At 45.4% G+C, this 13,791-nt stretch overlaps 1 protein-coding gene across 2 annotated transcripts in view; it reads right to left on the reverse strand.

The window, feature by feature from the left end:
- SPPL3 (signal peptide peptidase like 3) overlaps positions 1 to 13,791 on the reverse strand; it is a 46,195-nt gene that overhangs the window by 6,007 nt on the left and 26,397 nt on the right. Inside the window, exons 3-6 of one of the 2 annotated variants that reach the window (XM_042829032.1) lie at positions 9,910 to 9,998; positions 7,955 to 8,074; positions 5,001 to 5,079; positions 4,158 to 4,270 (exon numbers count right to left, since the gene is read on the reverse strand). In XM_042829032.1, the coding sequence (XP_042684966.1) occupies positions 4,158 to 4,270; positions 5,001 to 5,079; positions 7,955 to 8,074; positions 9,910 to 9,998 (401 nt within the window). Of the gene's footprint in view, positions 1 to 4,157; positions 4,271 to 5,000; positions 5,080 to 7,954; positions 8,075 to 9,903; positions 9,999 to 13,791 lie in introns of both variants that reach the window. The other variant, XM_042829031.1, reaches the window with a different exon arrangement.

Here is a 13,791-nt window from a genome sequence, read left to right on the forward strand (position 1 = left end):
TGTGCAAGGCTGCCCAAACATCAGCTGTGAGCTCCTACTGTTTAGAAGTACAGGGATCTCCCAGTAACAAACATCTGTGTGAACGCCTGCCCATCAGTGGGAAAACAGGGGAAGTCCTCTCTCAGGGGTGAGCTTTCAGACACACCAGCAAACTGCACTGACTGATGCTGCAGGCTCAGAGTTGTCAATTCTGTTCCAGGAGAAGATTAAGGATGTGCAATGCAAAATTAAACCTGAAACGTGACACACATGTCTAGAAAGGGGAGGTGGGGGGAACCCTTCCTCTGCAGTCACAAATCCAATCCCCTACGTATTTTGTCAGCAAAGCTCACCAGCATGACAACTTGATCAGGCCACAGTTCACAAGTCAACATTCTAACTCTCACACCATCATTGCAGAGTAGCAAAAATCCATTACGCTTGCATTTCATCCAGAAGATACGGAGTTCTTCCATCAAAGCTCTACAGACACAATTTAGTACAGATTCAAGACAAAGCCATGGAGCAGCTCCCAGCACAGCTGCATGCGATGCCCAGCCTGCCGGGCGCACCTCGACATCTCCATGTAACCCTGAGCAGCACGGCTGCCAGTTTTAATGAAGAGATGTGATTACTGAGATTAAAAAACCTAAATCATGCTGCATTATTGCAACTTGTTATAGAACATAAATTATAGATGTTTAAGGAATTTTACACAGCAAAGCAGGGAGCGAAAGAAGTGCGTTCAGTAATTCAGTACAGCCTTCAGTTGCAGACTTCCTCTGAAGAAGAGCAAATACAAAGGAACAGGCTGTCTGAAATCAAAGAGATTTCTCCAAAGCCAGTGCTAATAATAGCTCAGGCTGGCCTATGTTTAGGAGAGGATTTCCACGTTATAATTAACTGGAAGTGGAAATATTTTAACCGATGTCAACTTTTAGCCATTGTTCGCACAGTCAGTTCCTGTATCGTGGAAATTCACACAGGCAACCATCTGACATCTTCACTGCACCGAGTGAACAGTGCTTAAAAGGGGGAAGAAAAATGGAAAGATGGACGGCTAGAGAGAGACAGATGGAGGGACAGGCAAACAGAATGTTGGGCAGGTAGATGGAAGAATGATGGAAGGACAGATGGGACAGAGCATCAGATGGACGGACAGAAAGGCAGACGGCAATGGATGGAGTGTCAATGGAAAGACAGACTGATGGAGTGATGGACAGGCAGAAATACAGGCAGTGCTGGAGGAACAGACAGGAGGACACACGGACAGGATGACAGAGTGCTGGATGGACAAAAAGACAGACGGTCAAACTGAATGTTGGATGGACAGAGACAGCCCGTTTGTCCTTCTGTCTGTCCATCTCTCTATGCACCCTTTCATGCACATGTCCTTCTGTTCGTCCGGTCTCTGCCCTTGTCTGTCCACCAGTCTGTCCTGCAAATGTCCATCAGTCCACCCAGTTGCCTGTCAAATCCATCTTTCCATCTCTCTGCCCTCTACCAGAGGTACTGACTGACAGGAAGATGGATGGACAGACTGAAGGATGGGCACTGACAGACAGAGGGACAGATGGAAAGATGGTCAGTTTGTCTTTCCGTCCATCCTTCAGTCTGCCAATCCATTCATCTTTCTGTCTCTCTGGCCATCTGACTGTCTTTCTGTCCATCAGTCCGTTAGTCTTCCCATCCATCCGTCAGCCCATCAGTCCGACTGCCAGCAGGACAAACTGACAGACAAGAAGACAGGAAGAAGGACCAACACACAGACCGAAAGCCGTGCCAACAGCAGCTCAGCTGGAAGTGCTGAATTGACAGCATGACCTGGAAGAGTCACCATTCAGTCAACTGAAGGGACTGACTTCCACACTCCAGCAAGCAACACCTCCTACAGAAGAAGGATATTCTGAGGAATATTCTGAAGATTACGATTAATCCTGCATATGTGATTAAATCTTAGGCTTGCAGTTGTATTTTTTTTTAGCTCTACTGACCCACTGCAACCAGAACAGATGAAATCAGTGGTGCAATTTCTGTTCTGCAGATCATTACGTAAACAAGCAGGACTTAAGCTTCACCCATAAGCCACCAGTTGACCTTTGAAACAGGTGCTGAAGCTGTGACCTAATTACACACCTACAGAACTCTCAAAGTGTATTTACAAAGCAGAAATAAATACACACCGTGCAGCAGTTTCTCTTTGGTTGCTGCAATAGCTGAGATCCACAGCAGTTCCCAGGGTGCCCAGGACTGCTCAGTTCACTGCACTGCTGCCAAAGGGTACTGCATAAATCTACAGACACCACTCCTATTTTCCATCTCCACACGCCTCCTCTGTTTAGGAAAGCTTTTATAAGACAGCCTTCTCATCCTATCCTGTAATGAGTCCCTACACCTAGGAACATCCAACCAACTACCAGGGGACGAGAGAATTCCATTCAGGCAGTGAAGGCTTTTCTGACAGAAACTGCTGCACCTCGATTTCGTAGATATCAGAAAAGGCCACGGAGTATTTCCCTTTTTACTTAGCTCTAAAATACTCAAAAAGAAAGATTCCATTGCACAACAAGGCACACCCTGCTCCTCCCTGCAGCCAATATAAGGCACAGTCACCTCTGCTTCATTTCTGCTGACAGAGGACCAGAAGGATTTAAACAACTAAGGGAGGCTAACCTACATAGTACAACCTCTGCAATATAAAAGACATAAAATACTCCAAAGCTAAATGGCATCAACACAATTCACTGCATCATAAATAACCACAAAGAAATAAAACCCAGGATGTGCTCAGTGCCCGCAGATCAGAGCCCTGCAGGTGAACTGCCTCAATGCCTGCTATTTCAGAGTGCACTGCTCACAGAAATGACTACTCTGAGTAAATGCTTCTGTCAGCTCCTCTGGACAGACAAATCTCTTCAGACTGTGTCAAAATTCACACCTGAATCTACATTAAACTATGTATGTACCACAGATCAAGGATCACCCTTGATTCCTTCATGGGCCACTCTGCATAAAACAAAGCAAACACCGTCTGCGTTCTTCCACGTGCTGTCAGTGTTTTACAAGGTGTTCCAGGCAACAGGTGGAAGCTTCAGTAGCAGCAGAGAGCATGACTGACCATAACCCCCACATACAAAACTCACAGTCAAGGTGTCAGTGCTCAGGACTTGTTGCTGCTATCTCATTTAGGAGCAACTAGAAAGCTGGTGGCACACATGTTTTATTGAAAGATGCAATTTCAAGGGCAGGTGATGCCGATCCAGCTGCTTTTCCTCAAGCAATCACCACCTCAGGACATCATTCACGAGATGTCCTGAGCCAATTCAATGCCTGACACCGCTGAGAGGCAGCAGCTCTGCCCCCGGCTGCCCCCTTCATCCCTCTGCTGTCACATCCACTCGATCCTCTCAGATCCCATCGTGCTGCCACTTACCTTTTGCCAAATCTAGTGCATACCTGAACGCACAATAATCCGATTCATCCCACTGCAGCAGCAGAAAAATAGCCCAGCAAAAAAAGAGCACGCTACCATTCTAGTGAGCTGAATCAGTTCACCATGTGACTAAATGAATGCCAGAGCCAGCACAAGAGGTTTGGAAGGCAGAGGGGAGGAGGAAAGCTCTTTGTGGGAACACTAAGCTGTGAATTTGGTTCAACCAGGACAGAAAAAGGGGAAAAAAAAATAAAGAACGTAGCAAAAAAATTGCTTTCATCCACACTTCCAGCTGTAAGCCTGCCAGCTCCACCCATCCCAGCCAGCACCATCAGACAGCAGCTGCTGCCTCACAACAAAGTCTTTGATCGTCCGAAGCAAAACCCAACACAGCACACAGCAGAAACGAACCAGACTGTTAAGATCACGTTATGATTCATGAGCAACCACCGTCTCCACACACCTTTACCTAAAGCTGGCAGTTCACCCTGCTCCACACAGGCGCAGGAAGCCTTTCATGGGTGTTCAGCACTTCCTGGGAAGCTTTCACAAACCAGAAAAACAGGAGTCCCCATCATTACCCCAGCATGCTTCTGACAGGGCTTGTTTTCAGGGAGCCTGCCACCCAAATATTACAACTCAGCAAGACATTAATAACAGCAAATGTCACCAGCCATCCCCGGGTGTCTGCATGTGTCCCAACGGGCACGAAGTGGCAATTGAATCCCTTCACTCACATACTCACCATCCATGAGGAGCCAGTGGCCAGTTAGGACCCAGATGAGCACAAGCATCACAGACAGTGAAAAGGAAAGCAACTCAGCAGCAGTGAAACGCCCGCAGCAGCCAAAGGAAATCCTAGGAACAACACACAGACATCAGCTGCGGGGCTTCGTGTTGCCATTTATACAACAGGAAATGGATGCTACTGGAACAAAGCTCAACCACTGGTGAAGGGTGCCAAGAACGACCGAGGGGAAGTTCTTTAGCCACAAATAGGTACCAGAACAGCAGCAAAATACACTTGCCTAACATTCAGGTGATGTGTGACGCCTGAACTATAATGATGGAATAAGACCTGTAAATCCTGGCATCCCTTTTGAAATGGCTCGCATGGATGGCATTTCCTGGTACCATCTGGAAGTGCTTTTTGCAGCCTGAACCCGAGTCACAAGAAAAGAAGCAAACATCTGACTTCAAAACACGACAAGAACCACTGCTGTTTTCACCAGTGTAACTACAGCCTCCAAACAAGCCAGCACTAACATCCTTAGTTCAACATTAACAAACATTAAAACCCAACACCGATTCTGAAACTGAATTCTCAGCAAAAATAAACCAAACTTCTTAAAAGCCACTGTTGGGAAATCCATTCCCCTGCAATGGTTTTGTGTTTCCCAGCCTGGCAAGCATGACTTGCAGGAACGATGCTCCCCAGTGCTGGAGTGGAAGCAGAATGTTCGCACAGAAGAAGTGCGCACGAACTCGGACCCCAAGGTTAAACACTTGTAACCAAAGACTGCTAAAGAATTTATATTAAAATAAATAGCACACAAGAAGAGGAGTAAAACATGTTTCAAGTCCTTACTTGTTTTGAGGCGAACAAGGCCTTGTTAAGTACTGGCACATCGGGAGCAAAAGGAAAGCAAAAGCTATTGTTGCAAGGACTAGAAAAGGAAGAAAAGGTAAAATTAGTACATCCAGACCTCATTTCTGCAGCACACAAAGTAGCTTCTCCAATCTGAAAAAGCTCTTGCAACAATGTTCTATTATGAGACACAGTATTACTAAAGCAGCAGCAGTTAAAGACTCCAAGGTTTTTCTTCTATTAATTTCAAATTTCAATCACAATAAAAGCTCTTGAAAGAATCGAATGCTCCTACCTCCAAACCTAAAAGGAAAAAATATACGTTAACAAAAATCACCATCAAAGCTGTTCATGATCACGTAGGCAATAAAGTTTCTGAGTATTCCAGGAGTCAACAAAAAGGAAAGATCTTCCTGCAAACTGTGGGGTCCTTAGCATTTTAGCACACAGCTCACACAGCTCAGCACAACAAAGGCGCTCTTTGGTTTTTCAGCTCAGTCACTTTTTTCTCCCTTCTCACCATTTGTTCATTACTCAATCACAGTACAACTGAAAAATAGGTAAAATACGAAGTGCCTTAAGCTTCTGAGAACAGGAAAAAATGGTAAAGTGACAGAAATCACCAAACACAGCATTTCCCCAAATATTTTCTGTTTTTATGAAGCCTATTTTCCCCACCCACACATTAGTAAGAAAAAGTTCAGTAACTGCTGGCATTTCCAACCATTCTTCCCTTCCAGCTTTTTGCTTTTTAATAACAGCATGGGTTTTGTATTAAGGCTCTTTAAAAGGCGGAAGAGCGAGGGCTTGGAGAGGCGCCCGGCAGCAGCACTGACACAGCAGCCAGAACTGATGGAGCACGGACAGCAAAGGCAAACTGAAGGAACTGAAGTTCTGGTGGTTGTCATTGCTTTTTTAGAATATTTTTTTTCTTTCCTAAGCTATGAGGGGAGGAGGAATCACACATTCTCTTTAGCACGCAGCTGAAGCCAATTGGAGAAAAATCGCCTTGGTCACATCGCATCTTTCCACCCCTCAACTCTGCCCCGTCTGGCTAGAAGAAAGAAAGAAATAACCAAACAAATTCACACCAAATACAAAGGTGTCCGTTGGCAAACAGCACCACAGAAACTCACAGTTCTATTCGCGTTTCAGATAGGAGGGGAAAAAAAACAGAACGGGCAGAGAAAGAACACAGAGCATAAGGCCTCTGCACTCAGGTACCTCAGATGCTTTTCAGAGGTGCCTGGAAAGGTTCCCCACCAGGGGATCCCACACCTCCTGTCCTGGCTTCCACCACCACTGCTACCCTGAAGCTGGGCTCCCTCACAGAGAGATCAGATGTAATACCACCAACGCACACCTGCCCACAAGGACCACTCAGCCTCGCTCCTTACTGCCCAGCAGGATGTTTCTCCTTCCCCTCAGCCCCAATACCTACTGTAGGATCGGGACGCCTTGCCCTAACTCCCCCCAGCAGCACTGTGCCACCCGCAGCTCTGCCTCCCAGCCCAGCGCTGCGGTGGGGCCTTCCCTGCATCCTGACCCTTCCCTGAACAGCCAGTGTTTGAGGCAGAAAGATTTAAGAGCAGTTTAAGAAACCAGATACCAGCCATAATTTGAAAACACGCCCACACCAGCCTCTGAACTCTACACAAAGGGAGATGTATTTGAGCTGGAGACCCGTGGCCTGCTCCCTGCCAAGTGCCTCCAACAGGGCTCCTGGGCTCTGTGCTGAGTGACACTCCCTGATGTGAGGCCACAACAGTATCATAAAGCAAGAGCAGAGATACCCTAGGGCACCAATCCAGGGACTTGGTACTCTTAAACCTGGAACAAGCCCTGGCTGGAACAATGCAGCCTGACTACACACCACAAGCCTCACAAACAGTCACAAATGTCAGGGTCATTCTGGAAATATACGGATCAATAAGATTGACTTTAATGTTTTTCTTTTGTCATAAAGCTTCCCTTATCACTAACATGTATCTTGTGCAGTAATTCATACAAAGTAATGATTTACTCAGGATAGGAAAGAACCCACGTGACAGCAGCCAGAGCTGCACCAAGCACCCAGCAGTGTGGCACCAGCAGCACAGACTGCAGCACCAGCACTCATCTGGAGAGCAGGATTTGGCCTTCGCCCACCAACACCAACACTGCTGAGCAGGCTGGAGGGAAGCTGGACATCAGGAGGGAAAAGCATGCACTACACAAGTGGGAGAAGATGAGAGGTAGTGAAGGGGTTAACAGTCTTCCCAGACTCAGTGCATGAACCGAGGACAACTTTTTAAAGCTCGTGCACATTTGGAGCAGTAAGGAGGACCTTGTTTCCCTGAATAGCAGCTGGCCTCTTGGAAATCTGCAGGAAGATCAAAAGGCCAACACTTTCCAAAAATCAGAGTCCCGGTATTTACTCAAATAGCCAAATGTAAATAATAATAAATAGGATCAGAGGAGTTGCAATTTATTTGCAATCATCTCATTTTTGTCCTAAGGCCAAGCAGTGCAAGAGTAACACTGACAATTAAAAACCCTTCAAACTATGAAAATCAGCGTAAGAGCAAAAACCAAAACTGAACTAGGGAAAGAAGTTTGAGTACGGTCTGCAGGGCCTCCTTCTATGCTATGAACCAATACCAAGCTATGGTCTGATCCTATAAAGCAGCTGAAGTAGGAAATACCACATACAGCTCTAAGCACTGATTTTTAACAAGGGAACTATTCGCTTAAGATGACACATCCAGCACCTTCCAAAACTCCTGCAATTTACAGATCAGTAAGTTTAACAAACCTTGCAGAGTACTCCTCAAACAGAGAGTAAAAACACAACCACAAAACCAATTCATTTTCTGAAAATGCACGATGACACGCCTCACAATTTTCACCAATAATGCAAAATGACATCAGTGCTTTATCTTTTATTCCAATGAGTAAAAAGAGAACGCAGTCACCTGCTGTGCAGATTGTGAAGACAACTTGAACTGAGTCGAAGAAGAAGAACATAACAAGGAGAGACACAGACGCTCCGATGGGCAGGAACAACGCCTGCGTGGAATCGATGGTTTGAATACCTGCAGGAGAAAGAAGGTGACACTAAATGTGGGCTCCTTCATACCAGCCACACGCCTGAAGCCTGTCCTGACCGACAGACACCACTCTGGGTTTGAACACCGTGCTTCATGTCAGTGCTGGTCAGTGCTATAGAAATTCACTCTGTACTGCAGCTCTGAAATGACACAGCTTTGGCAGGGAGCGTGGGCACCAAAAGGACTGCTCTGTTGTAGCTCAAGAACTGAAAGCTGAAAGCAGACTCGTGTTTTGTTGGTTTTTTTCCTCTGGTGACACAGACAGAATGAATAACAAGTTAAAAATTAACTCATGATTATGAATCACATACGTATGCACGAACCTATACACAAATACACACACAAGTATACATTCACACAAACTCTGTATGTGTGTAGAAGTGTGTGCATTTTTTCCAGTAAAGCTGCATAGTAATGGGTTGCTTACAGAACTCACAGTTACCAACATATTTAGGGATGTCAAAAAACCCTCATGGAAATGAAAAGAAACACGATTGCTGTCAACAGTATGTCGTAATTTTTATAAAAGAAAAGCAGAACCATGATCACAGCCATCACACTGCTTACACTGCACGAACCCTTGGTACTTCTGTTACTGAGCAGTGACAAAAGGCTAAAGCACAACACAGACAGCCCAGTGATGACAGCACCGAGACAGAAAGTCCTGTGTCCTAATCTGCGGCTTACATCTAGTTCCTGCTGCCTTGAGAAATGGAATTTATTTACATGCTCTTCCATTTCCCAAGGGAAAAAACAGAAGTGACATATGACAAACTGCCCTGGTGTATGGGAATTAGGGTGTGCAGTGTTAAATGTCAAAGTTCTTCATTTCAGTTCTGATCAGTTTGATGGCTGATCCCCTTGCTGCGCTCACATGCCCAAAGCCCAGCAGTTCACTGCTGAACCACCTCCGTGCTGGAACTGTGCTGCCAATGGTTAAAAAATCCCCAATGCCACCAAAACACATCCCCCTTGTTATTATGTATTAATTTCAAGCTGTATCTCTTGTCTGAAACAAAGCCACCTCAGCATCCAGAGGTCTGTGCACAGGGCTCACCTGTCCCAGACCCATCTTTTCCACCTGCTGAAACTTCATTCCAGAGTCTGTTCTCAGAGTACGGCCACGTATGTTACTGTAAATTACACCTAGGTGTGAATTTACAGCACATTGTGTACAACACATTCCACTCCAGTTGTTCACATATACATTTTTGCTTGCAAAACAGCGTATCTCTGATGGCCAAGCTGCCTGGAATCCATTCATCCAGTAACAGAGGGCACAGCCCCTGCATCGGAGCTGACAGGTTAATCTCTGCTCTGAAAGGGCCATGTGTACACATGCTTTGTTGTCCATTTTACATGAGCACCCAAAGCCATGTGAAAGCTATACTCCAGTATGTGTGTTGATAAAGCTGAATCATCCCTATAGACTCATTAGCATAGCATGAGATTAAACCTCTAATTGTCTGCAGACAGGCCAATGTGTTGTGTCACTGTGATAAACACCAGACAAAGAGAAATTAATTACACTGCCTTCCATAACCCTATTTCAAATATAAAAATAAAAGCAGTTCCCATATCCAGCAGGACCTGACAAATTGCACAGCATGAAGTTTCTATGCGTTATGGAAACATGACACTGATGGCTTAAATCCAGTTTCCTTGGACACACACAGAGTTGATGCACCTGCTTCCACAGAACAGCTCCACTACATCAGGTGGAGCTGCAAAGCACGAGCTGACACACATGGCTGGGTGAAACAAAAGATGCAACACACTGAAGTGATGAAAAAAAGATCAGGAGTAAAGCTGACCCTTACTGTTATTGGTGCTGTTGCCGTTAAAAGACCCAGCCGTGCTGCTGTTGTCCTTCTCTTTGTCTTGATTCTCAAAGTCCATGTTGAGAGACCTGCAGGAAAGAAAAGCAAGCTTAGCAGGCGAATTTCAAACTCCCATCTGGGTTCGCTGGCTGTGGTCTCATTACCAGCCCGCTACAACAGCAGCTTCCCCACGAGAAAGCCCTCATTTATTTTTTAAGAGCTGGTTATTAAAAAAACAGCCCACCGTACACACCAGGAATTACACACAGAGCCCGTGGTTACAGTGAGGCACCCAACCACACTTGGTCTGGTACTGAGCTGCACTGGCAGCTGTTAACAACAAACCACAAACACAGATATTATCTGTGTTACCTGGAAACTCAGAATGTGACAGAAACACAACAAAAGTTTCAATTCTCTTATGTTTCAGAACTCTGAAGTTCTCATTTTAGTGCCTCATGGTTCAAATCTAAGAAGTGGGGTTCATCTTCAACATCACGTTATTTCCTTCCTCTCACTCTTCTAACAAAGGATGATCAAAATTTGCTTTTATGTAAATCTCTGCTGAATAAGGAAGCCCTTAGTTAACTGAAACAGCTTCAGCAAAGCCTAGAAAGTAACCATGTATGTACCTGAGACAGCACAAATGAGGAGAGGAAGCTCTCCCGAAACGCTACACATTGATTCCTCAGCAGCTGACGTTCCCCTGCCTGCAGACTGAGCTCCAGTTGATTCATCTTCTCATTTTTATCCGTACGCCAAACCAAAATCCCAAACAACACACTATTCTATCACTTTCACCACAGTCCTTCACTTCTGTGCAGTTTCTAGATTACATTCCAACAAATTTTGGCTTAACTTTCTGAAAGGAGGGAATTCCATGTAGGAGCCGTTTTGGGCAGCAGTCATTTCCTATCATTAACTTCTATGTTGTTTCATACAAAAACCCTGGCCATCCAATTTACCACAATAGTTTCTCCTTCTCCTAACATGCATGCAAATTATCCAGGACACTGCTGTAGATTTATTTATTCAAATAAGCTGTAGGGACCCACCAGAACCACTGCACAGCTCCTCCCTTAAGCCTTCTGGTCAACAAGCATTAAGATCCTTCTGTTCTTTCCCAAGCTGAGCTGCAAGCAATTGTACTATGCAAAGTAAGCACGCCATTAATTTGTCAGACTGGTAAAAAAAAAAAAAACAAAACCAAACATCACAATCTTCTGTTCCATCCTACGGGTATCAAAGCTACTTTGTGTTAGTGCATAGGTTATGCAATGCACGGGTAAGCAATTCTGTGCTGCAATCCTACAACCTGCAATCAGTGTGGGGCTGCAGGATGGTGTATTACAGAAAGCAACTCATTCTGGTTCTGCTTCTATTACACAACTGATTCTATCGTGAAGTGAAAGCAAAATGTGGACTTACACAAAGTATGAGGAAACTTAAGCCTGAGACACACAGAACTTGGAGCATCAGCTAAAAAGTTACCGCAAATGCAAGAGGCAATAGGGAACATAAATCCTAACAGATGAACCCTCTTAGCTTGTTCCTCCTGAGCTCTGCACTGCACCACTGGGGCACAGCACAGCTCCCAGGGCAGCAGTCCAGGCCCAGGCTGCTGAGCTGCAGCAGCAGTGGGACACCACTGACAGCACGGGGTTTGGAGGTGCACCTCATGTACTTTAAGTGCTGAAGCACTAAAAAACAAAACAAAACACCACAGCTATTTAAAACCTGAGCAGTTACCTCTGCAAATAGTCACAACACAAAAGTAGGCCTCATTCTGATTGAGAAGCATCCACCTTCACACTTTCTTTATGCCCATTAATTCACACTAGGCCTCATATTTGTCTCTCAAGCTCTAAAAGCCCAAAAGGCAGCGGACAGCCGTGTGGAATGGATCCAAGGTTCAGCCAAACAAGGTGCTGCTTTCCCAGAGCAGCATTTCACTCTTCTCTGCACGATCTCAGCTCAGCAACAGCTTCACAGCAGCACCCCATCAGTGGCACCAGGGAGCTCCTCCCCATCTATGGGGCCATCAGCAAAGAAAACTGGAAAGATGTTATTGTATGTACTGCTCACAAACAACTTCAGCCCGCTCTCTTTCAATTACAATACAGCCAGCAATTATGACATTATTGCCTGCAAATACCCTCACCTCAAAACAAAGCACAAACTAGGAAATTACTTCCCTTTTCCCTCAGAAAGCAGTTTGTTTCCAAGCCATCTGCACCAAGTTTGAAGTTCAGCCCTTCCCTCTCCTACAAATGATCACTAATAAAAAAACTAAGGAACGGTCACTAAAACATCCTCTGAGAAAGTTAAAAACAAGATATTCCAGAATTTACCGGGCTTTAAAGAAACAGCAGAGTGAGAAACACTTGCTTTTTTTATTCAAGGTTTTTGCTTCGTTTCCATGAGCAGCGTACACACAGAGCTCCCACCAGGCAATGAACCACAGCTGCTCGTTCCGTGGGTCCTCACAGTGCCTCTCATTTCCAGCAGGCTTCAAAGCTCCCCTCCCATGGGGCAGTGCTTGGCAGGGTGATGCTGAGGCCACAGCACTGAGTGAGCTGCTGGCATGTTACTATCATACAAGTTCAACTTCAACAATGGGTCACTTCTATTGCAGCAAGGCTTCAAGGAAACCCCGCAGGAAAATGTTCTTACGAAGCAAAGGAGGAAATATGAAACGGAGTGTGCATCTAATGAGTGATAAACCAACAAGTTCCTCCTTGCCTTGCTCCGTATGAACAGCCCTGCGATTGTGAGAACTGGAGGTTGCTGACAAACTGCCAAACTTCAGCTGTTCTACATGAAACGGTGACAATCAGAACCAAACACTGAGCTGAGATTGCTGAATTCATTCAGATCTCAAAGAAGAGAGAGGCAAAACACTTGCTGTGCCCCAACACTGTCACAACGCCTTTTAAAATGCGCCTGTGAGATTAAAAGACAAGTTCTCACGCAAGATATGGAAGAGAAAAGAGGGGCAATAACTGCATAAGGCGCTGCCTAGATGGAGCACTAGCTCCTAAGCATGCCATAGAGCCGTGCAAGCGAGGTGCCACAGCTCTGCCTGGAGCTGCCACCTGCAGCAGCTGCTCACACATCCACCTGTGTGAGAACACATGGGGACACTCCTGGTGGCCTCCAGCAGAAAGGCCTGGCCAGCCCCCAGCTCCATCCTGTCAGCTCTGCAGCAGCAGGTGCTTATGAACTCCAAGCACTCCCTTCTCTTAGCAGCCAGCTATTTTTATTACCCCACTCACTATTACCAGAATTAGTCAGACGTTTTATTTGAATATTTTGAACCACTGCCACAGAGAGAAATCTAAGGTTCTTACACCTACTTATACATTTCACATGCAGCTGAAACACACAGAATGCTGTCAACTAATGAACATCAGGAACGCGGACCCATCACGGCTGTTAGCACCATGAAGGACAAGAAAAGAGAAGGACATTATCTCAACATGCTTGCAACCTAAATAAGCAAGACAGAGCAGGGAAAGCACAGGAAAACAAAACCAATATGCATTACTCTTCCATACCATATGTTCTATAGTCTTCAGGGCTCTAAAACGTGGCATGCTTAATATGGGAAAACCAGAGACTCTTTGGGATGGGAAGTTCAGTCCTCACCTACATACAGAGGTACAGCTTGCACTTTAGTTCTGAATTAGCCAACGAAGACAGCAGTGATTTGTGAGGGCCCACAGTCACTGCTTCTGAAGCGGAGAGCAAACCAGCTCATATACTTCAAATGTTGAAGCATTAAAAAACAAAACACCAAAACTATTTAAAACCTGAGCAGATACCTCTGCAAATATTCACAACACAAAAGTAGTCCTCATTCTGATTGAGAAGCATCCGTGT

The sequence above is a fragment of the Centrocercus urophasianus genome, unplaced genomic scaffold (assembly GCF_019232065.1).
Source record: "Centrocercus urophasianus isolate 14NV4802_14NV808 unplaced genomic scaffold, USGS_Curo_1.0 seq_30, whole genome shotgun sequence".
Classification (NCBI taxonomy): Eukaryota; Metazoa; Chordata; class Aves; order Galliformes; family Phasianidae; genus Centrocercus; species Centrocercus urophasianus.